The sequence below is a fragment of the Sceloporus occidentalis genome, unplaced genomic scaffold, assembly GCF_023333645.1.
Source record: "Sceloporus occidentalis isolate IW3139 unplaced genomic scaffold, rSceOcc1.0.p SCAF_2, whole genome shotgun sequence".
Taxonomy (NCBI): Eukaryota; Metazoa; Chordata; class Lepidosauria; order Squamata; family Phrynosomatidae; genus Sceloporus; species Sceloporus occidentalis.
The window spans coordinates 165,002,463-165,027,665 of record NW_028316982.1 but is presented as its reverse complement, the minus strand read 5'-3'; the positions used below and the strand labels follow the sequence as shown (position 1 = coordinate 165,027,665).

Below are 25,203 nucleotides of genomic sequence, written 5' to 3'. Positions count from 1 at the left end.
TGCACACTCCTGCTATACATGAATAGGGGGAAACCAGTTTCACGTAGCCTGTTCCTTTCATTTGAGTTCAACAGTTTCAACAACACATATCTTTTGTCTGACTGTGCTGATGGTATCTTTATGCCAGAACCAGACACCCCTCAAGTGACTCACTCCACCAAAAAAAATCCAGGTATTTTTGTAACCCATGGAAAAATCCATTACAGTGGGCTGGATCAAAAAGCTGAGATTTCAAGGAACTTTGACCCTGCACTCTTCTGCAAAAATGTAAGTTTACTTGGGGCAATAAAAGGTAGCTTCTATAACCGTTTTCTTGCCCTGTTTGTCCAAGGGATTAATACTTTTCACAGTGCTAAAAAGTACAAAGGGTCTTCCTGTGAATGGAAGGGCAGATTTTGATGTAACTCAATATACTCACAAGTGAAGCAAGATGCACAGGAGCTTCTGTCACCAGAGAATGCCAGGTGTGTGGCTAAAATGCAACACCTTTACATCTCAGATCACAGCAACCCACACAGTTCTGAACACGATAAGGGATTTTCAAACATTACCAAGACCTCAATTTATATAGCAGAGTGGCATGTTTGCCACTGCCTCTTACTCACTTTATTAACATCTAAATCCTGTAGTCCATGTAGGACAGTCAGTTCATGTACAATATAACCACATACAATGCTGAATTTGAATCTGAAATACTTCAGCAATCAGATTCTTTAGTTTTTTAAAATTTTATCCATGAGGATATAATGTACCTTGGGTGTTTTCTGGCACTGATGAGAATTTCATGTACTGCAGAGTTGTACTAAATACCCCATGGCCCAAACTCTGTATATACAGGAGCAATACCAAAGCACCAACAATCAGAAAAGGCACGTGGGACATGTGCAGCATCAGTCTCTCAACACATCCTTCAAAATGGGACATGTCCAGCATCAGTTCTCCCAACCCATCCGCCAAAACAATTTTTAGCTCATAAGAATAACAAAGCAGTTCCCACTGAGGGACATTTCCCCAATGGTAGCCTCAGACAACAAGAGCATGCCAATTCAATGTTGCAGCACACATTCCAAACAAATTACTACACTTGGTGCATGGTCTCTGCAGAAAGGAGAGTTTTACAGCCCAGATGGCCCTACACACTACCATTTTTTACTCTGCTGTGGCTCCCCATTATGGGCCCCATTTTGGAAGATTGAAAACAACATTTCATCATTTCCCTCCAGTGCTTATAAATAAGATTGTTTCTGGCTGCCTCTTCCCCTGAAACAGCTTGAAATGGCCTAACCTGGCCCCAAAAAGTATGTGTGGGTTTTGACAAAAAAACAAACAAACAACACAACAGTTTATGGCCAAGAAATACTTGTGGGGATCAGAGGGGCACATAAAGAATCCAAAAGACAACCTCTGGGCCACATGATTCCCATTCCTGCTCTGCTAGCACTTGTTCTAGGCTGGGAGACCTTTTGATAGTGTGGCTGAGGTACACTATATACCCTGCATTGCTCAATTTCAGAATGGATTCCTTCACTTCTGAGACATATCCGAAAAAAGTATCTAATCCACTCAGAATGACTGTGGATTTGTAAAATGTGGTGTTCCACTGAAACACCCAAAGCCAGAAAGATCCAAAGTGGAATGACGATAAAATAAACTGAGGCCCCAATACAAACAGGCAAAAAGTGTTGTCCTGGGGCCGAAATTAGGATTCGGGAGACCTCTCTCTCAAGCCCTACTGTGCCATAATGGTGCGCCCCATCTACACAGGGGCCGTCATGATGTCCAAATGGCGCTGTGCCGCGCAGATGTCATCAGCACACATGAGAGCACCAATGGCACTACGCTCACACCCTAAAAAGAACCTGCCGGGAGCGGGTTCTTTTTTGGGCTTTCGGAGGCTACAGTGTTTGGCTGTGCTCCACGTGTGGTCTCCACGTGGGGCGGAAAGGAATGGCGCCTCGGCACTCTTTTCTTCCTGTCTGTATCAGGCCTTAGATAAAACAAAAGAATACCTCTTGAATTATGGGGCATTTCCTGCCTTAAACCAATTCCAAAGTTCCCTCCATGGAAGTGATAGTTCACCTAAATGAGTCCAACCTATTGATAACCAGAGCATGATGTTTAATGTTTGTGACTTTTTTTTTGGTCTCAATTAATTACACCCTAGTGAAAAAAAACCAGTAGATCTATATGGATGTGTTAATGGAAATAACACATACAATTTAAGAATTCCAAATACACTATATTTTATTGTGAGAAGAATACAAAACAATGCTTAAAATTCAATTTTTAAATACAAACAGCAATTGTATAAGATAGGACATAAGCATTTCCAATACATTTGTTATTATGTCATCTGTTTCCTACACATATGCTTCCAATATGTTAACAAAAGAAGCACAATTATTTCAATAACCTAAGCAAGTAATTCACATGTGGGAGCTATAGCCTAAATCCAATGGCTATTGCTAACTAGAGCAGAAACACTGAATCAAGCATTTCATTCAATGGTTTCACACCAGGTGAGGCTAGCAACTGAATGTAGTCTGTTAATTTCTTCTCCCAGTATATATAAAAATGCTGACAACTTACACTTCCAAACACCTATACTACTGCATGCAGGGCTTAACACAATTTGCATTTGCTGATGATTCCACTATTAGGTGCTTCTTCAAATAAGAAATTGGATTTGTACAGTTAAACTGACTGGACCAGCTGTCAGACAGAAGTCTGATCTTCCAGATAAATGTTTTAAATCCTTGTTAAAAATTCCTGTTTAAAACTGACATCTTTGATATCTTCATTAATTTGGCAGTTATGTGTTACTACTTCTTCAAGCTAATAATAATGACCACAACACAACAAAGTTAAGCATACTCACATCCATTTAGATCAATGGTTTAAGTGTACTTAATTTTGTATTGAATTTATGGCCAAACGTTTACTGTGGCATGCTAACATAGTCACATAATAGACCTTGTAGTTTAATTACTTCACTCACCACAACACAAATTTACAGAGAACTTCCAAAAGAAGAATCATTCAGTTTGTGGTTCAGCAAGTGATTCATTCAATGGTTCGGTGCCTTCCACTGGCACCTTAACAGCCTCTTCACTTGGCTGGCTCTGACTGCGTGGTTCAGTATTGGTATCCAACTGTTTCTTATTGGCCTCTTCGTTATGACGGCTCTGACAATGAGTTAAATGTTTCTTAAAGCCTCTAGGAAAGTTTGTCTCAAAACTGCAACGTGGACATTTAAGCAGACTTTGACCATGAGCAGCAACGTGGTTTTTAAGGTGAGATTCCAAGAGAAAAGCTTTTCCACAGACACCACATTTGTATGGACTATGGACATTATGCTTATTAACCAAATGATGCAACACAGCACCTTTTTTCATAGCCCGGCAACAACAAATTTTGCAGTAATATTTGCCTTTCCCACGCTTCATATATTTTGCTATCTCTTCTTCTGAGATGAAAGCCTCTTTCTCTTCTGTAAACTGCAGGACACACTTAGCCCGTTTAGGAGTAGCTGTTTCAGTTTTAGTATCTTTATTGTGATCTGAAGATTCTGTGTCAAACTGCTCCTGATCACTGTTGGACTCCTGTTCCTTCACATCTGATGTCTCCATTTCAGTATTTCCACTTTCACTGCTATTTGGGTCTGTACTAGAAGTCTCCTGATTTTCCTTCCTGGGCTTCTTCTTTGGACCAGGATATGATACTTCTTCTGTAGGTTCCTTGGCTTGTGTAGGCTCTTCCTTTGGAGCTAGCAGGCTACTAAATGGATTTTCAATTTCTGGCTGCTCAGGGAAGTTGTCAGATTCAGTATGTGTCTGCAAGTCTACCAAAGCAGATGCAGCAGGCTGGCTAAAGTCAGAAACAGCAGTTTTATGGACTTCCATGCCTGCTGTTTCTATTAGTTTATGAGCATCAGAGCCAAGGACCTGCTTCTGATCAGAAGGTGGTTTCTGAAGTTCAGGTGAAAGCGAATGCTTTGGAGGTTCAGGAAAGAAACTCTGCCTTTGTTTTTCAGGAGAGCCAGGAGATGGCTTTTGAAGTTCTGCAAAGGATGCCTGTTTCTGTATTTCTGGAGAAACTGCAGGAGACTTCAGCACTTCATGAGCAACAACAGGTGACCTCTGAGGCTCTGTGAAAGGAACATGGTCCTGAATTTCTGGAGAAACAGTAACATGCTTCTGGGGCTCTTGAAAGAAAGCATGCTTTGGCACTTCAGGAGATATAGGAGGAGGTCTGTGAGAATCAGAGAACAGGGCATGTTTTGGGATTTCAGGAAAAGTCATGTGGGCTTCATGGAAGAATGAGCGTTTCTGTAACTCAGCAGAAACAGATTTTTTATGTTCAGGAAACAGAGCTCGTTTTCGATTTTCAGAAAATAATGCACGCTTTTGGAGTTCAGAAGAAACAAAAGGAGTAGGCTTCTGAGTCTCAGAAAAGAAAGGAGACTTTCGGGAATCAGAAGGAAATTTCCAAGGATCAGGAGACACAGGAGGAACTGGCTTGCGCTGCTCGGGAAAGAAGGAAGGCTTCCAAAGATCTGGTGACATTGGAGGGCAAGGCTTTCTATGTTCTGCTGGCATAGGAGGTGGAGCAGGGGGCGGAGCCGATGGTGATGGCCTCCAGGTGTCAGGAGACAAAACAGGTTTCCAGCCTTCAGGATAAACAGAAGAAATAGGTTTCCAGGGTTCTGATGAAGCAAGACTAGATTTCTGAGACTCAGGCAAGGAGGTAGATTTCCAAGGCTCTGGCACAAACTTTTGAGATTCCGGAGACATCAAACTGCCAGGCCTTCTGGGTTCTGAGGCAGGTCTTCTGGGTTCTATGGGTATAGATTGTGGAGGTTTAGGGGACCAAGGAGAGACAGTAATAGATTTCTGTTGCTCATGAGACATACTAGGAGGCCTCCATGGTTCTGGAGCAATACTAGGACTGGGTCTCCAAGGATCTGGGGAGATTGGCAATTCAGGCTTGCGTGGCTCAGGAGAAAGTGCTGAAGCAGGCCTTCGCATCTGAGGAATATGCCTGCGGGTTTCTGAAGACAGAGCAGCAGGAGAAAGTTTCTTTAACTCAGGAGACACTGCCGGAGAGTGCCTGCGGGGCTCAGGAGACACTGCCGGTGAGTACCTGCGGGGCTCAGGAGACACTGCTGGTGAGTACCTGCGGGGTTCAGGAGATACAGCTGGAGAATGCCTGCGGAGCTCAGGGGACACTGTTGGTGCAAATTTCTGTGTTTCAGATGTAGGTGCAAGTGGCGATGCAGGCAAAGCAGTCTTTTGAGGCTCTGGGGATGCAGGTGGCATAGGTTTCTGTGGTTCAAGAGGTACAAGTGGGGCAGGTTTTTCTGGAACTGGGACTGAGACAAGCAGTTCTGGATGTACCACTGGGAGAGGTTTTTGTGGCTCGATATATGTGGCTGCAGCAGGTTTCTGTGGTTCGGGAAGCAGTGCAGAGATAGGCTTTGGTAGTTCTGGGGACTCTACTGAGGCAGGCTTCAGTGGTTCTGGAGTCACAGAAGAGGCTGGTTTTAGTGGTTCTGATGACACTATGGGAATAGGTTTTGAAAGCTCTGACACAACAGAGATAGGTTTCTGTGGCTCTGGGTAAGCAAGTGGAGCAATCTTGTGTTGCTCCACAGGTGCAACTGTGGTGGGCTTTTGTGCCTTGGAGGATAACACTCCATCAGATTTCAGGGGCTCGGAAGGAACAAGTTTCTGACACTCCGAACTTATAGCAGGTTTCTGAGATTCGGGAGACAGAGAAGGTTTTTGAGGTTCCACAAAATAAGGTTTCTTTATGGGTTCTGTCTCTGTGTCTAACAGATCTTTCTGTTCATTCCATTTGTCAGACGCTGCGTGGTGAGCTGTGATATGATAATAAACATTGGAAAACATCTTGCTGGTAAAAAAGCATTTATGGCAGTGGAACAACTTTGCACTTTTTTGGTAAAATACAAGTTTCCCCAATCCTGCCGTGTCCATTTCATCACAAAATTCAGGGTGGATAGTACCCATGTGAATCTGTATGTTTTCATAGTCAGAGCCCCTGAAATTACAGTGATCACATTCTAACCGCTCTGTTGTTTTATGTAGGATGTTCAAAATGTCGATTTTTCTACTCTCAGCTGGCATAACAGTACACATGTTTCAAAACTGTATGTTCCAGTATTCCTGAAATAAAGATTTAAAAATTAGTTCCAAAATACATAAAACTTTGCTATTAAACTAAAATAAAAAACTGAGGATATGAGTTAGCTCAGCCAATTAATTAAATAAACAGTAAGAAAAATGTAATAACATTGTTTTGAACATCTTTATTGTTTACAGAGGCATCAGCAGACTCTGCAATCTGAGCTGTTTATTTGTTCCAGATGCTTCTTAATATTGCAGATAGCCCAACAAAATAAACAATCTGCAGATAGTATTCAGCCTATACTGGCCAACATGATGCAATCAAGATTTTATGAGCCATCTGACCCACTGATTCAGTGGAATAAAAGTGGATTAAATGTTTGGATTATGATGATTTTTTCTATCTCCTCTCAGTTAACCAGACTATAAATAATGTGCCCTCAGCAAAAGGCAGAATTCCATTTCATCATAATTCACTGTGCATTTTGCACTCTAAAATCTGTTTAGATTAGTTTGGAGGCTGAGCCATGGTTCATGGAAAAGTCTGGTTGCTAACACAGAATAAATATGAGTTGAGTTGAATTGACTCTTGCATTCTGATGTAGTTTATCAGTTTATTCAAAATAACTCAACATGTTTTGTTATGCCCCAACTCCAGTCTTTTCCAAATTGGCAATTCCTGCCTTGCTTAAAGTACACAGAGTTGTCTGATTGGTAATAAAGAAAAATCTGTAAACCAAATTGCTTCTCTCTGAAACTCTCGCCTCCATCCCAAATCTGTTCTGGAGGACTCGCCTGAGCAGATTTGGTGAAGAAATTCACTGGACTGCCAAGGAGAGGGAGGGAAGGAAAGTTCCAATACATGAATTGAAATTCATTCACAGAATACCAGATATGATGCAGTTTATCAGTTTTAATATGAAGTGCTACATTCAATGTTAGTGTCAAAGCACTCTGAAGGTTGAGTATCTCTTATCCAAAGTCCAAAATCTGAAATACTCCAAAATCCAAAACTGTCCACTTGACTGGCTCAGATAGTAACACCTTTGCTTTCTGATGCTTCAGGCTACACAAACTTTGTTTCATGCACAAAAATATTATGTATACAATTATCTCCAGTCTAAGCTAAGATATATATGAAACTTAAATGAATTTCATGTTTAGACCTGGGTCCTATCTCTAAGATATAGAAACCCACTGACCTTGGGCAAGACACACTCTCTCAGCCTCAAAGGAGGCACAGGCAAAACCCTCTCTGAACAAATCTTGCCAAGAAAACTCCATGATAGGTTCACTTTAGGGTCATCCTAAGCCAGAAACAACTTGAAGGCATAGAAAAAGAAATGAAATTAATGGAATTTAGGTCCAAAACACACTGCAGATATAATCCAGTTTGAGACCCCTTTAACTGTCCTGGCTCAGTGTTAGGTAATTCTGGGAAGTGTAGTTTTTATTATGTGACATTCAAATCACTATCTGTGTTGCCACCATACTGAATTTGTAGATTGTTATTCAGGGAATCATCAGCCCACTGTCTGCAAATGGGAATGATAGTACTTTGGGTTATAGCAGTGGTACTCAGACATTTTAGCCTTGGGACCCTCCCCCCTTTACATTTACATGCGGATGCTGCCCCCTCCCCCATGACGCAGTATATGAATAAGAACATTTTATTTATTTTCATTTGCAAATTCAGGTATATTCATATTTTAACATTTTATAAGGAAATAACATCATTCAAATTAGCAGAGCTTTAGTTAAATAAATTCAATATTCGACTCAAAACGTTTGTAAATTTTACAGATAAAAAGTTTGGGGAAAGGAGGAGAGCCCTGAAGTCTCACCGCTGCCTGCTCCCAGGGGTCCTGCCTCCACAGTCTGAGAACTACTGAATACAGAACTGCTTTAAGGAGTATTTAAACAATTCACAAGAAGCACTCTGAACATAGAGAGAAGCCACTATACACATAATATACAGTGGGCCCTTGGTATTCACTGGGGTTTGGTTCCAAGACCCCCTCCCTGTGGGTACTAAAATCCATGGATACTCAAGTCTCAATAAGTACAGTGACATAGTAAAAAGGCATCCCTTATATAAAATGGCTAAACCAAGGTTTGCTTTTTGGATTTATATTTTTTGAAAGATTTTCAATATGTGAATGGTTGAATCCATGGATAAAAAATCCATGGGTATGGAGGGCTGACTATATTAGCATTAAGCATTTTTAAATATAAAATACTCTCTCCTTGCCATTAACAATGAGTTTATTCCTATGAAATCTGTAATACTAGGCAATGATGTAATCTCTTCTACTATAGCAGGTGTATGCTGTGGAAATACTACCAGCACAACAATGAAATCCAGTGTCATGGCAGCCGACGGCTCCTTCGCCTGCACTCTCAAACTAAAAGAAGGCGATAGGGAATATTGCACCTTGTTTTAGAGGGGACACATTCCCAGAAGCCCTAAGAAGCATGACTGCTGAAAAATAAGACATATGCGTTCTATGTGCCTTGTTTTAGTGAGAAAATGTTTTTCCATTATCCATATCATATCTGTAATATGGTCCCTAGTGCTTTTTCCCTTTCTGAATCCAGCTTGGAAATCTGATACTGTATTTCTCTCTCCATATAAGTATTTGCTGCAATATTTTGAACATCACTTTGCTTGCATGGGGGATTAACGTAATGGTCCCTGTGTTGCTGTAATCCCTGGTGTCCCCTTTCTTGGGGGTTGGCATGTATTTTGAGCACCATTCTTTTGTTTTCCATATTTGTTGACAGATTTTAGTTTGAACTAGAGTAGATTCTGTCTCTGTATCTTGAAGCAGTACTATTGTATGCCATCTGTAACAGGTAATTTATTTCTCCCAAATGCTATGATGCAGCTTTTACTTTGCTGTCTAAAATGGTAGAATTTTAGGTTCATCTTCAAACGGTTCTTTCTTGAATGAATCTGTCATCCTTTCATCTCTTGTTTATATTTCTTTATTGTATTGTTTCAATTGGCTTTACTCCATGCCTTTTATGCTATGGGAATCCACAGAGCTCTAAACCGTCCCCATGCTTTTTAACAATTACAACGGGCCCTTGGTATCCACTGGGGTTTGATGTCAGTACCCCTTGGGGATGCTAAAATCTGTAGATGCTAAAGTCCCATCATATACAATGGCATAGTAAATGGTGTCCCTTATAAAAAAAATTGTCAGATTCAGGTGTGACAGTAGAAGTGTCAAGTCTGCAATCAGTAATGGATGGATGAGGGCCAATAAAGACTCAAACCTGACAAGACTAATGTTTAGCGGCTGGGTGATGCACCTGTTCAAAGAAATATGTCTTTACTTACTCTAAATGGGGCTGTACACTCCAGAAAAGATCAAGTTCATAACTCAGTCATGAATGAAGTGAGTTTTCAATGGAAGCTCAAAAGAGCATGTGCCTTTCAACAGGTTAGATACCTATGCTCTTGTAACATTCACAAGATTTAAGTGGTGCTGCCTTTGAAGAGCGTTTGAAAACTTCAGTTATAGCCACTAGGCTACTTACTGGGACCAGCCAAGAAGGATATATATCTTGCCAGGGACCTGACCCACTTCTGCTCTGTTTCTGAGTTCAGTTCAATTCCATGTATTTTGTAACATGTCATTTATGTTTTGTGCCTTCAAGTCATTTCCAACTTATGATGACCCTAAGGCAAACCTATCATGGCGTTTTCTTGGCAGGATTTGTTCAGAGGAGGCTGAATAAAGTTGAAGAAATTACAATGGACATTTTCAAAACAGCAATGCAATCCTATATATCTAGTCAGATACAACCCCCAACTCTTTGAGATCAAGGAAAGGCTGGATGAGAACTGCAACCTCAGATTGCCAGGTGGGACTATGGACAGCAACTGGAAGCTCTGATCAATTCAGAGTCCCAGGAAATACAACAGACACTCTTCTAAAATATCAACTGACAACAATTACTGCTCTTCTTTCTTGTTGTGTGCGTTCAAGTCATTACCGAATTATGGAGACCCTACGGCAGACCTATCATGGGGTTTTCTTGGCAAGATTCGTTCGGAGGAGGTTTGCCATTGGCTTCCCCTGAGGAGGCTGAGAGAGTGTGACACTGGCTTCCATGGCCAAGCTGGGATTCGAACCCTGGTCTCCAGAGTCAAAGTCCAACTTTCTCTTGTTTTAGAAAACTGCCTTAAACGCTCCGGAAAAGAACTCTATCAGTTTCAATGCAGTATGCCATGCTGGTTCCCCTAGCATTACTATTACTCCACTACTAAGTCGTTACTATTCACAGAGAAAGTGTGCAGTGAGGATGAAGCTGCATCCACCATTGCGCAAACATCGCAGTGTGATATGGGAAGAGATCTTGTGGCACCTTCCAGGCTAACAAAGGCCCAAGACAGACTGCAGGAATAATAACCCATTCTGAGACCGCTGTAACTGCCCTGGCTCAGTGCTAGGGAATTCTGGGAACTGTAGTGTTTGAGAGACATTGAGCCTTCTCTGTCAGAGAGAGAGAGAGAGAGAGAGCGCTCTGGTGCCACAATAAACTACACTTCCCAGGATCTCCTAGCACTCAGCCAGGGCAGTTACAGCGGTCTCAGAATGGGTTACTATTTCTGCAGGGTGTTTTGGACCTTAGCTGCATCCACACTGGAGAAATAACCCGGTTTGGAACCGCTTTAAGTCTTTGTCTTGCTCTTTGCTATGGAATTCTGGGAGTTGGAGTATGTTGTGGGCCCAAACAAACTCCAACTCCCAGAATTCCATAGCAAAGAGCCAGACAACGTTAAAGCGGTTCCAAACCGGGTTATTTCTCCAGTGCGGATGCAACCTCAATTTCCCACAAGAGGGAAAGAGACTCCTCCTTCTGCTTCTGCTCATGCTCTTTCCTGTACCTGGGAACGAATTGCGCAGCAGGGCTCGGGGAGGCTATTAAGCAAGGCTTGCGATACATACCGAGGAGAAAGACAAGCCCAGCAGCGACGGAGAGCGTCCCTCTAATGGCGGCTGTTTTGTTTCCACCAAGAATGCAGACAGAGAGGGGAGGAGGTGGGCGGGGCTCTCTCTCTCGCGCGCGCGCGCCCAGCAAGCCGCCTTCCTATTGGCTGACGGGGGCCACGGCCCGCGCGGGACCTGCCCCGCCCTCGTTGTAGGAGTTGGCGCAGGCGCGTTCTGCGTCCAAAAACACAATGAGTTGGCGCATGCGCGTTCCCTCCTCTATATTCAAAACACTGCAGAAATAATAATCCATTCTGACACCGCTTTGAGTGCCCTGGCCCCGTGCTAGGGGATTCTGGGATATGTAGTTTTGATAGGTATTTTAGCCTTCGCTCTGTCAGAGAGCTCTGGTGTCACAACAAACTACAATTCCCAGGATTCCCTAGCACTGAACCATTTCAATTAAAGTAGTCTCAAACTGGATTATTTCTGCAGTGTGTTTTGGACAGTAACTGACTTCCCAGGCATTGTAGCTTATTGTGACACCAGCTCTTTCTGACAGAGAAGACTAAATGTCTCACAAAACTACAATTCCCAGGATTCCATAGCATTGAGCCATGGCAGTTAAAGCGGTCTCAAACTGGATTATTCCTGCAGTGTGGATGTAGCCTATATTGGTATGCTATTGGACCAGTGAGACAAATATACCAAACCCAGCAACCTACTAACCTTAACTGTTGTGTGAATGGTCACTCCGCATTCAGGTTTGTGGGAGACGTCTTGCAATTCAGGATTTCCTTGAACCCATGGCTTGCTTTCCTTTTATGCACCTCTGAGACTCAAATGCATGAACTCTTGTACCATGATAAACTTCTTAATCTTTAAGGTGCCTCAAGCCTCATTCATTAACTAAAGTTCTTAATTGATTTGTCTGAAGTCTTATGTTTGTAGCCTCTCCATTGACGCCCCCTTGTCGTGGGGGAGAAGCTTGCGTACCCTAATGAAGCTGTGAGCTATGCTGGCGGTGGTATAATAGCCACCGGCAGGGCCTCCCATGCCAGACAGGTCACAACCGAAGGGTCTGACCAAGAGCGCCAAAGGGCAGGATGGACTCTCTAGCCTTATGGCAACCATCCTAGGAGAAGGAAAACTCTAATCCCAAACCCGGGCAGATGGTGCTCGTCTAACCCTGCAAGGTCAACCATCTCAGAGAAGGAAACTAATCAAACCTACGACCCGAGGACCGTACTGATGGTAGCCTGTTTAACTTAAGCTGCCTGAGGGCCCGCACTAAGACTCTAAACTATCTAGTCCGTGAGCTGCTTTTTGCTGACGATGCTGCCCTCGTTGCCCATACGGAAGCAGCTCTGTAGCGCCTCACATCTTGCTTTGCTACCGCTGCAGAGCTCTTTGGGCTGGAAGTCAGTCTGAAGAAAACAGAAATTCTCTACCAGCCAGCACCTCAGGAAGAACACTACCATCCCCACATCACCGTAGGCACATCTGTGCTTAAGTCCGTCCAGCAGTTCACCTACCTGGGAAGCATCATCTCCTCAGATGCCAAGATTGATAAAGAGATCGATCACAGACTGGCAAAGGCATATAGCGCATTTGGAAGGCTTCACAAAAGAGTCTGGAGTAACAAACACTTGAGGCGAAGCACAAAAATCAGTGTGTATAGAGCCATTGTACTGTCTATTCTCCTCTATGGGTCTGAAACATGGGTCACCTATCGCCAACACCTACGACTCCTTGAACGCTTTCATCAGCGCTGTTTACGCACATTCTAAATATACACTGGACTGACTATGTGACGAATGTTGCTGTCCTTGAGCAAGCAGGGATCACCAGCATTGAGGCCATGCTATTGAGGACGCAGCTGTGCTGGGCAGGACACGTTTCTAGGATGAAGGACCATCGCCTCCCCAAAATAATATTCTATGGTGAACTTGCCACGGGTCAGCGTAAGAGGGGCGCCCAAAGAAGAGATACAAGGACTCCCTGAAACAACATCTCAGGCTTGGCCAGATAGATCACCAACAATGGTCCTCCCTGGCCTCGCATCGGGAGGCATGGAGACACACTATCCATGACGCTGCAGCCTTCTTCGAAAGCTCACGCCGAACGAGCCTCGAAGAGAAACAACAATGCAGAAAGTACCGCAACCTGGAAACATCACCCAAGGAGACTTTCTGTTGTGCTTTCTGCAACCGGACCTGTTTATCCCGAATTGGCCTTTTTGGTCACCAACGTGCTTGTGCAAAGCGTGGGATGCATCCTTCCTGAATCTTCGTTCGCGAAGCAAAGCCAGAGAGAGATATGTTTGTAGACCTCTAGTGGCTAGTGATTTCTAATAGTGGGAGTCATGTAGCACCTCTGAGGCTAAACACAGTTATTATAGCAGGATCTTTTGTGGAAGATAGCCCACTCCATCAAATGTATCTAATGAAGTTGGTGCATGCCATAATCAGTCATTAAGGTGCCTTTAAAGAGTTATTTAAACACAGGGAAGAGCTATTAAAGAGGTGAAAGGATGAACAACACATGGGAAGAAGGTTTATATGAAGATGAACCCAAAATTTTGGAAAGCAAAGTGAAAGCTGCACTAAAAGAAAACAAGAGGAATAACTCACCAGGAACAGATGTCATACTATAATACTGCAGTTTACGGAGACAGACTCAACTTTAGTTCTGACTAAAATCCGCCAACAAAAATGGAAAAGTGGAAATGATCAATATATAGTACACCCCTATCTGCAAAAAGGAGACACAAAAGATTGCAGTTACTATAAGACCATTGCATTGATCTCCCATGCAAGCAAAGTCATGCTCAAAATTCTACAGCAAAGACTCTTGCCAATTTGGAGACAGAAATTCCAGAGGTGCAGACTGGGTTCAGGAAAGGAAGAGGCACTAGGAATCACATCACAAACATATGATAGATAATACAGCGCACCACTGAATTCCAGAAGCAGAGTGGTTCCCAACTGGAAAGGAAGTCAGACAAGGATGTATTTCAACCTATTGGTTCAACTTAAGCACAGAAAATACCACATGCAAAGCAAGTTTAGACTCAGAGAAAGGGGGAGTGAAGATCAGAGGGAGGAAAATCAACAACCGATATGCAGAGAACACCATAATACACCAGAAAATAACAAAGACTTGGAATAATTACTAAAGAACCTCAACAAATTGCCATGACAAGTTTAATGTTGAATATTAAGGATACTAAAATAATGGAGCATCTACATATATTCAATATAGATGATAAGAAAACTGAAATAGTTCAAGACTTCCCATACCTTGGATCAATAATTGATCAGAATGGAAACTGCAGCCAAGAAATCAGGAGAAAATTAGGTTTGGGAAGGGCAGCTATGAAAGAACTAGACAAGATCTTAAAGTGTAAAGATATACAACTGAACGCTAAAGCGAGGATTGTTTGAGCCACTTTATTTCCCATCACCATGTATGGGTGTGGGAGATGGACGGTGAAGAAAGCGTATAGAAAGAATATAAACTCATTGGAGAAGTGGTGCTGGAAAAGAGTTCTGCGGATTCTGTGGATGGCTAAAAAGACAAACAAATGTGTCCTGGAACAAATCAGAACTGAACTCTCCCTAGAAGCCAGGATGAGGCTGTCATATTTTGGGCACATCTTGAGAAGACATCACTCAGTAGAAAAGATGATAATACTTGGAAAGATAGAAAGCAATAGGAAGAAAGGAAGACCATACTCCAGATGGATAGACTCAATCAAAGAGGGCACAACCCTAACTGTGCAGGAACTGAGCAGGACCATCAGGATACAGTGACATGGAGTTGCCTCATTCCCAGGATTGACAAAGTCAAAGTCAACTCGAGAGCAGTTAACAACGGCAACAAGAGAAGAAATAAGTGACCATTACACAAGAATCTTCGGTCCAGTGCATTCCTTGTGGCTTCTGGCTTCCCAAATTATCTTGCAGTGTAACTCACATCAGCTTTCACCATTGGTTCTGCTGGCGAGGGCTGATGGGAATTGTCATCCAGCAATATCTGGAGAGACACATCTGAAGAGCAAATGTTGAAAAACAGAAGCTACATTAACAGCATGCCTGTGCTACAAAAGGTGCATGTGTACGTGTGTGTGTATATATACTCATATACGAGGACGCAGCTGCTTGAACACAAAGATTATCGTGTTCATCTGCTGTTACTTGTATCTTTACATAATTTGATGTATTTTTAAAAAACTGAAGTAAGCATACTACATACAATGCCTTGCAGAATTATTCATCTACCTTTGACTTTTCCATATTTTGTTGCATGGCAACCTGGAATTAAAATGGATTTAATTGGCTTTATTATCAAAGATCTCTCCACTACTCAACAGTGATATATTTTTAAAAGATGAGCTTATTCTGCTGGGAAAAAAGGGAAGTGATCCCAGTGGAGAAATATATTTCATTAAGATTGTTTGATACTAAATTAATTCCTAACCACAGATTTATATTTGAAATCCTGCTAAATGTGTTCAAGAATACTGCATACCTTACTCACATTTTATACTGTGAGTATATATTGATAAAAAATGTTAATTGGTGAATCTGGAAGAGCTGAACTGATGATGCTTCCTAATATATATCTTGAAAAGGCTGATTGTTAAGAGAGAGAGAGAGAGATCAAAATTTGTGAGGCTGTATATAAGGTTATGGCATATCCCACTTATAGTGCTAAGATATGCTCAACACACTATCAGAAAAAGCTGACCAGATCTGGTTCTTTGACTTTAAGAGCAATTTTCAATATGTATTCATCAACAGGTAAAGCTTTTAAACACATTGAGAGAAATGTTAGTGCCTGTTATGTCTGAAGATCAAATGTCTGCTTTAAAAAAAATCACAATCATACCAAGTTACAGACATTTTTGATTCAAAATGAACATGTGAATTGAAAAACCGATGAGCATAATACAGTGGTACCCCGGGATACGAATGCGCCGCCTTACGAAATTTCCGGGTTATGAAAAAAATCCATTTAAAAACATTTTTCCGGGTTACGAAGGTTATTCCGGGTTACGAAAAAAAATTTGGTGCTTTTCGGCGCGATTTCACACGGAATCGCGGCTTTCGCTATTAGCGCCTATGGGCATTTTGGCTAGCGAAAGTTTCCGGGTTACGAAAGCGGCGGCGGAACGAATTAATTTCGTAACCCGGGGTACCACTGTAACTCAATTCCTACATAACTGGAGCTATAGCAAGGCCAAAGAAGTGTATTTGCGATATCTAAAAGCTGTTTCATTCTAAAATGTGTTATTTCTTTCTAGAAATCCTTTCTTAAAACACCTCAGGATCATGAGAAACACCCAGTGTAGAGACAGCAAAGGGTTGCCTTTTCACAGATTCTATAAATGTGTTTCCTAATCCGATTTAACAGGGACAGTTCTGATTAATCCTCTGCTGTCCCACTTTCATCTGTTTTTAAAATGTCCCAGTTTCTTTCTCCATTTTCCACCTAATCCCTTTGTCCTTGGCTTTTTTCCATTGCTGCAAACTGAGTTTAAAGTGCAAAAATAGTTTGTTCTCAATAAATTTAACAGTGAGAAGAGAGATGGGGGCCCTTCTCAATAGACTCAGGCAAAAGCAAACTGCTGGAGCCTCTCCTAGCTTTTTGTATGCTTTGTCATTGCTGATGTACCATTTTGACCAAACTCTTGTGTTGCTTGGTCATGTGTGTCATGGTTTCATTGGTGAAATTTGGAAGATATTTCTCAGACCACTAGGTTCTGTTTCCATAGTGCTGAGAATCTTAAAGCTTTTTCTAATGGAATGAGAAACATTATGTAGAACTTCAAGTTAAACATCTTCTAATGTTAAAATTCAGAAGGAAATGTAATCATGAGAAATTAGCATATTTACTGTATAATTCGAGAAGTTATGTTATATTCTGAATGGAAAAAAGTAATTGTAACAACTTTGAAAAGTTACTCAAAATTTAATGGATCTAGGTAATTATATCCTTGTGAAAGTACTGGTGATGAATTTTTCTTTGTCACTGTATTAGCTGTAATAAGTCTAGCCATGTGTGTTTCTATGTGCCTTCAAGTTGCCTGTTGATTTATGGTGACTATATTCATTTCATAGGGTTTTCTAAGGCAAGGAATACTCAGTGCGGGTTTGACAGTTCCTTCCTCTGAAATATAGTCTACAGTCATTGGTGGAAGAATGGCCAACTTTCCTGGCTGATACCTGGTGCCACCCCACCATCCTACTCTTATGTATGGGGTGGATTATACAAGAGGAAGTAATCCCATGGACCCAAACCATGTAGGGCTTTAAAGGTAATAACCAACACTTTGTACTTTGCCCAGAAACTAACTGGCAGCCAGTGGAGTGATTTTAATATTGGTGTGATACGTTTCCTCCTAAATGTACAGGCGATCAGTCTGGCTGCTGGTTTAGGGAGAGACAGAGTTCTCAGCCAAAAAGCTCTTTTAGCTCTCACCGAACCACAAACCAGGATTCCATAGACTGTTAACCATGGCAGTTAAAGTGGAACATAGTACTATCATAGTCTAGTGTGAAGGGTCTCAGAGATTGTGTACCAGGTTGTAAAGATCCCATTGTGATGTGTACTGGATGGGTCACCATGGTGCCTTACCCTGAAGCATCAAGGGTAGTTGAGCAGAGCATGCCTCCTTTGGGATTACAAGCCAATGGTATTAATCAATATGCTCGGGGGGGGGGGGGGGTTAAAATTTTGTACCCTTTGGTGAAATGCAGGTTGTGAAACATCTTGCTTAAAAATCAGTGGGACCAAAACAAAACCCACTCAAGATTTTAGTGTTTTGTTCAATGATCTTGTCACTGAGTTTACCAACCTATGATGTAAACATTGTGTACCTGAACCCTCCCTAGGTAAAGAAGAAACTGACCTCAGGAATTCAAACACCAGCCAGCCATGTATTTATGGAGCACCTGGAGTAGGCTGAGCTGAAGTTTTCTTTACAGTGCCCATGGAAATAGGCTTCGTTCCGATTCTAACTGCAGACCACAAACAGGCATTTGGACATTCCCATCAAAATGACCTCTCTCCTGCAAGAGAAACTGTGCGAAGTCCACACTCAGGCACCTCCTCCCAGCAAAGACTTCCACCACTTGACTGTCACAAAAAATGAGGTAAAAAGAAAAAGATACAGATCTGGGTTATCCATGGAATGTTCTATTAAATATTTACTGAAGAGAGGGCATCAATGTGAGGAAGCGACACCTGCTGAGTATTTAGATCCATCAAACACAGAGAGTTTTAATAGGGAAAAAAAGGTGGCAAACACAAGCTTGGTGATTCAAGCTGTCCTGAATCTAGAAATCTGCCCGGGAAAAGAAACAAATGATGTCAAGCTTATTACATTCTGCTTCTCTCTTTGTAAGCAATACAGTACAATTAATTCCTGTACATATCATTGTTGTAAGTGAAGCTTGTCAGGGAAACAAAGAGGAATTAATGCCCAATCTAAATCATTCTTTTAACCCTTATCTTGTAGGTTATCTGGAAAAGCTGGAACATTTCATTTCGACCTAATCAAGAAAAGATTTTCCCAAGGGAAGTGAAGAAACTCCATAAAGATTTTCTCTTGGATGAACAATTACACAGCAAGTATTCAATGGGCAAAAAAAATAATGCAGTATTGACCTCCAAAAAGTTATAATTTTGCCTGGTGGTTCTATGTTAATTATCACGTTGCTACATTTAGAGCTGGATCCTTTGAATAGTTACTCAGAAGTACAACCTACTAAGTTCAATGAAACTTTCTAGTAACAGATTGAGTCTATGCCTTTTTGCTAGCAAGTACGCATTGTATTGCAGCTTTGAGGTAATATCTGGGTTACAACTTTGATCACACTTGCTGTGGTGGAAGTCAGACAAAATTCAGTAGAATTTTTGGCTATGATTTTAAGCATACTTGAATCATAGGAATCTTTGCTCGGAGATGGAGAAGATCTGCTGGACCTGATCCTATTCCCCACCACCACTCCCTTCTTCTTTTGTGTTGTGTCTTTTAGATTGTAAGCCTGAGGGCAGGGAACCGTCTGACTAAAAAATTTATGTACAGCACTGTGTAAATTTACAGCACTTTATAAATAAAGGTTAATAATAATAACTTCGAACAGGACTTATTTTAAAAGGCAGGCTAGAGAAGGGCATGTAGGACAACACTTACTGTGGTGAAGACACTGTCAGATATTAAAGGCTGTACCTGGCAGGAATACTTAATGCCTTAAGCAGCTGGACTTAATTTTAGCCAGGGGAAGGGGGAGTATGCTTTGGTAGGATATATACTTTGCATAGAGTATGCGTGCTTTGCATAGATAATATTCCAGTTTAAACCACTGGATTCCCTGACAGGAAGGATCAAGTTATGAAAAACCTATTCTGGAAACCCTGCAGAGCTGCTACTGCTCAAAGCAAAGAATGCTGGGCTTGATAGACAAATATTCTGATCTGATTGAGGCAGATTTTTCACTCCTGAAATAAGTGAAGTAACTATGGGACACAGCTGGGGAATATTTGGCCCTCCAGATGTTTTGGTATAGAATGCTACAGAATCTGAACTTTAGATCAGTATTAGATTTTTACGTATGTAAATTAACATGGATTGCTTCCTGACAAAGAACACCGTGTTGCAGGATTCTGCATGTGTGAACCCCTATGGCCACCTTTATTCCACCCCCAGAATGGTCCTAAAAATGTAATGCACTAAAAAAATAGAGAAGGAAAGCAGGGAACTTTGAGTGCAACCTTTACACGAAAGCTTCACTTGTTAAAGTTGGCATGACTACCAGCCATGTATGCTAGTCACATATATCCGAGTTCCTATGTAAGGAAAAGGTGTGAGTAGCCTTGCTACTGCTAGTAATCTTCACCCAGCTGTCATTGTGTGGCAGTGTGTGCAGAATTTCTGAAGAAGAAATGATCTGGAAAGAGAATAAAAGCTTGGTTTAATCCAAAGAATCACACTCAGACTTTAATGATCAGCCAGCTGACTACCAATTTGAACTGGTGTGGAGGCTAATTTTATTCAGTGAGAAGAATGTTATTTGAGAGCAGGGGTGGACAAAGTGTGGTCTGTGCATCATGCACAGTCCTTGAAGCTCCCCACCAGTCCCACAAAATTTAATGCCTTTTTTTTTTTTTACAAATTTGCATGATTTTCAGCAGGGTTGCCCCCCAACCATGTAAAAAGCCCCAGAAATGTATTAAAACACCCCCTCTCGACACAGAAAGCTCCTTAAGAATCCCAGCCCTAACAAATGCCTCTATTTTTATTTGAGACCTTCTCAAAGTGGCAAGAGGAAGTGATGTGATGTCACTTCTTTTCATCATTTTGGGAAGGACTCCAAGAAAGTTATTTGGGAGTACAGTACTGTTGGAAGGGTATAGCCAGGAGTGGGGTGGCGGAGAATTGGTTCCTGGCTTCCCCGCAGCTGCCAAACCCTGTCCTACAGAACAAAAGGAGCTTTAACAGTCACATTTGTATGTCAGTTCTCACAACTACCACTGTCACACTTTGCTGAGACAGTTTCCACGTTCTGAGAAAGCTGTGTAAATACTGATACCATATACATTATATAGAAATTGGTTTTATTTATGCCACAATAATAACTCAAAAGGCAACTTTTCCAGCAGTGCATGGAAAGTCAGACCATGCAAAGTTCTGTGAATGGCTCTGGTGCTTGCATCTGTGACACGACACCTGGCCTGTACCTGAATGTTAAAGATGAGTAAAAAGAAGAGCGGGAAAGGATGGCTTGAGCTAGCATTCAAAGCATCCAGAAAATCAGTATGGAAAGGGATCTTGCAGCACCTTTGAGACTTATGGAAGGATAGAAATTCATAGTAAGAGCTTTCGTAGACTTGAACCTACTTCCTCATATGCATTTGGTGGAGTGGAAAGCCCAGGGACAGACATATATAGCAGTCTGTGTGAGAGAATGTGCATAGGAATACAAAACTGTGTAGAGTTTTGGTGTGGAGATGAGGTGACAAGTTCAGGTTTAACAACAGTCATTGAGGGCAAGGCTAGGCTAGCATAGTGTTCAATTAGTACTGACAGATATGTGATGAGAAAGTAGGATATCTAGCAATTAATATTCCCGTGGAAATGGTAGTTCCCATACAAAGGAAACATTTTGGAGCATCCACCTGTGAAACTTCCAAGGAATGCTATGCAGCCTCTGCAATATGACCACATCTGGAAGTTAAGAACACGTGTTTGAAGAGAAAAGAAAATACTGAACCTGCCCTTTAGTTGTAATAGATCCTGGGTGTTGTCTGTTTCTATCAGGATGGACAGTGTCTGTCTCTCCAAATGTTATTAGACTGCAACCAGTGAGTCCTAATCAATGAAAAGAAATTATGGACATGCAGTCTAACAAGATCTGGAGGGCAACAAGTTACCCACCTCTAGTTTATATTATCCAGTTATTTTGCATTTGGTTCAGTATATCATAATGGTATCTGTAGATATCTGAGTAAGTAGTATGCAAATGCACTTACCTTTTAATTCATCAGGTAAAAATATTAAATCAATGGAGAGCTTTCATTTTGATAGGACCAGGCTTTACCCCATGCAGGGCAGAATTAAGATATGTGGGGCCTTTAGTTATCACAAGAGTCCCTATAGTGTTACCCAAAACACATACACAGTATTTTGAGGCTTCTCATAATTTAAAGAACTAAACTGTAACATATTTAGCATGTGCATAAATCAAGCACTGGCCCTGTATCTTACTATGAATGAAATTGTTCATCTAAGATTAAGCCTAAAAAAAATAGATATAATGCCAGCTTTCTCAATCTACACATTTGCTAGTGACTAACATTAACTATCCCATTAGCATTTGATCCCTATGAGTTCTTGGAAGGGAGGAGAGTTACTTCAACACAATCTATATGCTTTCTTTATTCCCTGCTGCTTCTTATGTCACCCTCCTCTTCTCTAGCAAGTGTCCATTACATATGGTCTTTCTATGCAACATGTGTCTTAACTCTTACATTAGTTAGCTGCCTATGAAGCATCATAAAGCAACTACATTCTGTGTATATGCAAGTCCAATTTCCTCTACTAAAGCACTTGACACTTTTGTAATGCCAGCCAAACAAGCCATAAATCCACCACACAGGTTAGTTTAATTTCTTTCTTTCCACTTTGTTTTTAAGGCATTCATGCATTTGTTCCTTCTGTAGAATTAGCTGTCTGTTCTGGCTGTGTGCTTATGAATAGTGCTAGGCCACATGGTACAGTCACTATGGAGAAATCCATTCATCATTCCAAATACCTTAAGTGCACACAGCAATCCTCATGTCTTTCTGGTAGGTGTTATAATTATTAAAATGCCAATTTTATTTACATTTGGAAACTAAAAAGGTTTCAGACTGTGAAGGGCTGTAGGGTATGTGTTGCCTATTTGAAGAAGAGAAGCTTTGTACATAAATGGTCAGTAAAAACAGTGCACCTTTCATATGACATGCCTGGGCAAAGCAGAATTTTTATACATAATTTTAATGATGACTTGCCCTTTTGTTGTTGTTATCCGCCCTTGAGTCGATCTTGACCCATGGCAACCCTGTAGATGAGAAATCTTCAAGACTCCCTGTCCTCCACTGCTCTGCTCAGTTCCTGCAAATTCATACCTGTGACCTCTTTTATAGGGTCCCTTTACTTCATGCTAAATCATCCATTTTGTAATTAATTGGTGTAGCTTTGATTTCTTAAATATCAAAGTCAAATTTGAACACAGTAAAGTGTTCATAGGTAATTCACATGAATATTTTTCCAATTATGATTTGATGGTTTTGCAACCAACCTTTACAAAGAGCCATCTGGTGGCAGTCAGTGAATTCTGCATTCATGCCCATTGCAGAAGCAATTTTGTTTGCATTCTTTACTCCCAGTTCCAATGTCTGTGTAGTTTCAATGGGGGGCAGGAGGTACTTTAGAGGTATCCTCAACTAATACTACTGTTCTTCTACAACTGGGGCTGGGGGGTGTTACAAGACAGAAAGTGAGCAGGATAAAAGGTATGCTCTTAGTAGGGCAGCTAGGCAGAGTTGAGGTGCTGCCCAGCAAAAAGGGCAATGGTGGGCAGCACAAGGTGGGATGGGAAGAAATTCAGTGGCCACACGAGGAATATGAGCAGAGCAGGAGAGGTGTCTGGAAAGTAATGGTATATACAGCAGTTGCAAAACTCAGCAGCCATCATACGTCCCAAGCTGCCCTGGCAGCATAGCCATATTCTTGCTTCCTCCCTCCATTTTCCTCTCCCTTTGCCACAGCTACCCTCTTGTGCAATCCATAGTTATTTTTCTGCAACTGGAGGGGTTGACACTGAAATGGCCACTTGATCTAAGAACATAGTCAACAGAGAGCATAACATTAACAAACCAACAATGTAATTGTGTACATAGCTTCTGAAAAGTAATCCCAGTTGAATTCAGCGGCCTCGCTCCCACAACTGAGTTTAGAAAGGAAGCCCTATTTTAGTTCTGTGAGGATCCCAGTTGAATGTTTTTGTTTTGTTTTAGTAGAGGTCTTTGTTTCCTCTCCATATGAAATACTAAAACACAACATTTAGCATTATGCTTTTGTCAAAATCAGGCATGGGAATCCTGTGGCATTGAGCTGCAATTCCTACAGCATTCCTCACCATTCACTGTGCTAGCTACTGTAGGTCTGCTGGGAGTTGCAGTGCAACATGTGAATAGCTGCATAGTCCCAATAAATTATCCCTGGATATTCAGAACAGCAGGCTTGTATCATTGGAGCCTCCATTTAGCCATCCTAATAAGCATTTTGTAGAAGCGAGACAATACATTTTCAGATTACTTACAATTTGTGTTTATCATACACATTTTAAGATAGGTTGTTTTTCTTTTTGCAGCGCTTATGTTTACAATCTTTCCTATGTATTTATTATTTTACTCAGAGCAAATGCAAAGCATATTTGGAAAGCCGATGTTAGTCTACGTTCTCAACTTGTGCCAAGAACACTATGATTTCCTAATTCGAATGCCCGAGAGCTTGATCATACATATCTTGTCATTCCTTAATACCGAGGATATTAGGGAACTGTCAAAAACATGTAAAAGATTTTGGAAGGTAATAATTGTCACATTATTTTAAGGCTGGTACCAATATTCTAAAGAATTTTAATAATTCTATAGCCTAAATGGGGGTTTGGAGAAGTAGTATGTACAGCTAGAATAGTATTAAATTAAAACTGGATCAAAAGTAATGGACTGAAGTTCTATATGTTGACTGAAGGGTAAACACATGTATTTTGAATGAGTGTCTGGTCTCCTTATGTGTATTATGTAATTTGCATTGCAAATATTTATCTTTCAGCTGTGTAACACTGAAGAATTTTGGGAAAGAATGCAAAGATTGGAAGATAAATACACATTAGATGTACAGACAGCCAAGTTGCCAGTTTACAAGAAGCCAATTAAAGTCAACCAAAGAGCAGGTTACCTGGCACCAATGCAGAGAAGACAGACCACATTCTTTTAAAACTAACAGCAAACTGGTCATCATTTTGATAGATGCCTGTATTACAAGCTAGTCAGCAATCTATGTACAAAACCTCTCTTGCAAGGACAGCCTTGTTATTGTAAAAATGCATCAGGCTGGTGTGCAAGAGGAGAAACCTTACATCCAATGATGTGGAAGAAGTAGCCAAAGCTGAGTAGCTTTTACTCCAGTTTGTTGTATGTGTGTTTGCAATAAATATATCACATCATCAGTGAGTTTGGACTCTTTCTTCAATATTAAATATTGCAGAAGCATCTGGCACCTAGAGTCAGTGTACTGGTTTGAGCATTAGACTATGATTCTGGAGAGAAGGATTTGAATCCCCACCCGGCCATGGAAACCCCCTGGGAAGTATTAAGCAAATTAAAGTTACTTTTGTTTGCTGCTTTGGATGATATACATCTACATTTGAAAGGGAGGTGTACATAATATGAAACACTAAAGTAGCTTAGCCCAAATTTAAAAACAATAATCACAAAACAGTAATCTCCATAGCAGCACAATTTAACTTTCCCCATACTTGATAGTCATAGTCTTTTTA

General features: G+C 41.2%; 2 protein-coding genes across 3 annotated transcripts; one reads left to right on the top strand and one right to left on the bottom strand.

The window, feature by feature from the left end:
• Positions 1-2,226: 2,226 nt before the first annotated feature.
• On the bottom strand, positions 2,227-11,192 carry CHAMP1 (chromosome alignment maintaining phosphoprotein 1). 2 transcript variants are annotated; one of them, XM_089511342.1, is made up of 2 exons: positions 11,108-11,192; positions 2,227-6,185 (listed from the first exon to the last, which is right to left on the bottom strand). In XM_089511342.1, exon 2 carries the CDS (start codon positions 6,156-6,158, stop codon positions 3,036-3,038), a length of 3,123 nt encoding a protein of 1,040 aa, XP_089367468.1. In that variant the 5' UTR covers positions 6,159-6,185; positions 11,108-11,192; the 3' UTR covers positions 2,227-3,035. The 2 variants fall into 2 exon arrangements, with proteins under 2 accessions (XP_089367468.1, XP_089367469.1); XM_089511343.1 differs by having other exon boundaries at positions 11,047-11,118.
• Positions 11,193-18,093: 6,901 nt separating this feature from the next.
• LOC149319238 (F-box only protein 36-like) lies at positions 18,094-24,859 on the top strand. Its single transcript, XM_089508001.1, has 4 exons — positions 18,094-18,249; positions 18,615-18,723; positions 24,058-24,230; positions 24,477-24,859. The coding sequence occupies exons 1-4, from the start codon at positions 18,154-18,156 to the stop codon at positions 24,639-24,641; spliced, it is 543 nt and encodes a 180-aa protein (XP_089364127.1). The 5' UTR covers positions 18,094-18,153; the 3' UTR covers positions 24,642-24,859.
• Positions 24,860-25,203: the final 344 nt, after the last annotated feature.

What these genes read in the sequence shown, in the direction of transcription:
- LOC149319238 (XM_089508001.1), top strand. Translation starts at nt 18,154, where the DNA reads ATGACCTCTCTCCTGCAAGAGAAACTGTGCGAAGTCCACACTCAGGCA. An exon ending in TGACTGTCACAAAAAATGAG is followed by an intron (nt 18,250 to 18,614) that starts GTAAAAAGAAAA and finishes CTTATCTTGTAG; the next exon opens with GTTATCTGGAAAAGCTGGAA. An exon ending in CATGTAAAAGATTTTGGAAG is followed by an intron (nt 24,231 to 24,476) that starts GTAATAATTGTC and finishes TTTATCTTTCAG; the next exon opens with CTGTGTAACACTGAAGAATT.
- CHAMP1 (XM_089511342.1), bottom strand. Translation starts at nt 6,158, where the DNA reads ATGTGTACTGTTATGCCAGCTGAGAGTAGAAAAATCGACATTTTGAAC.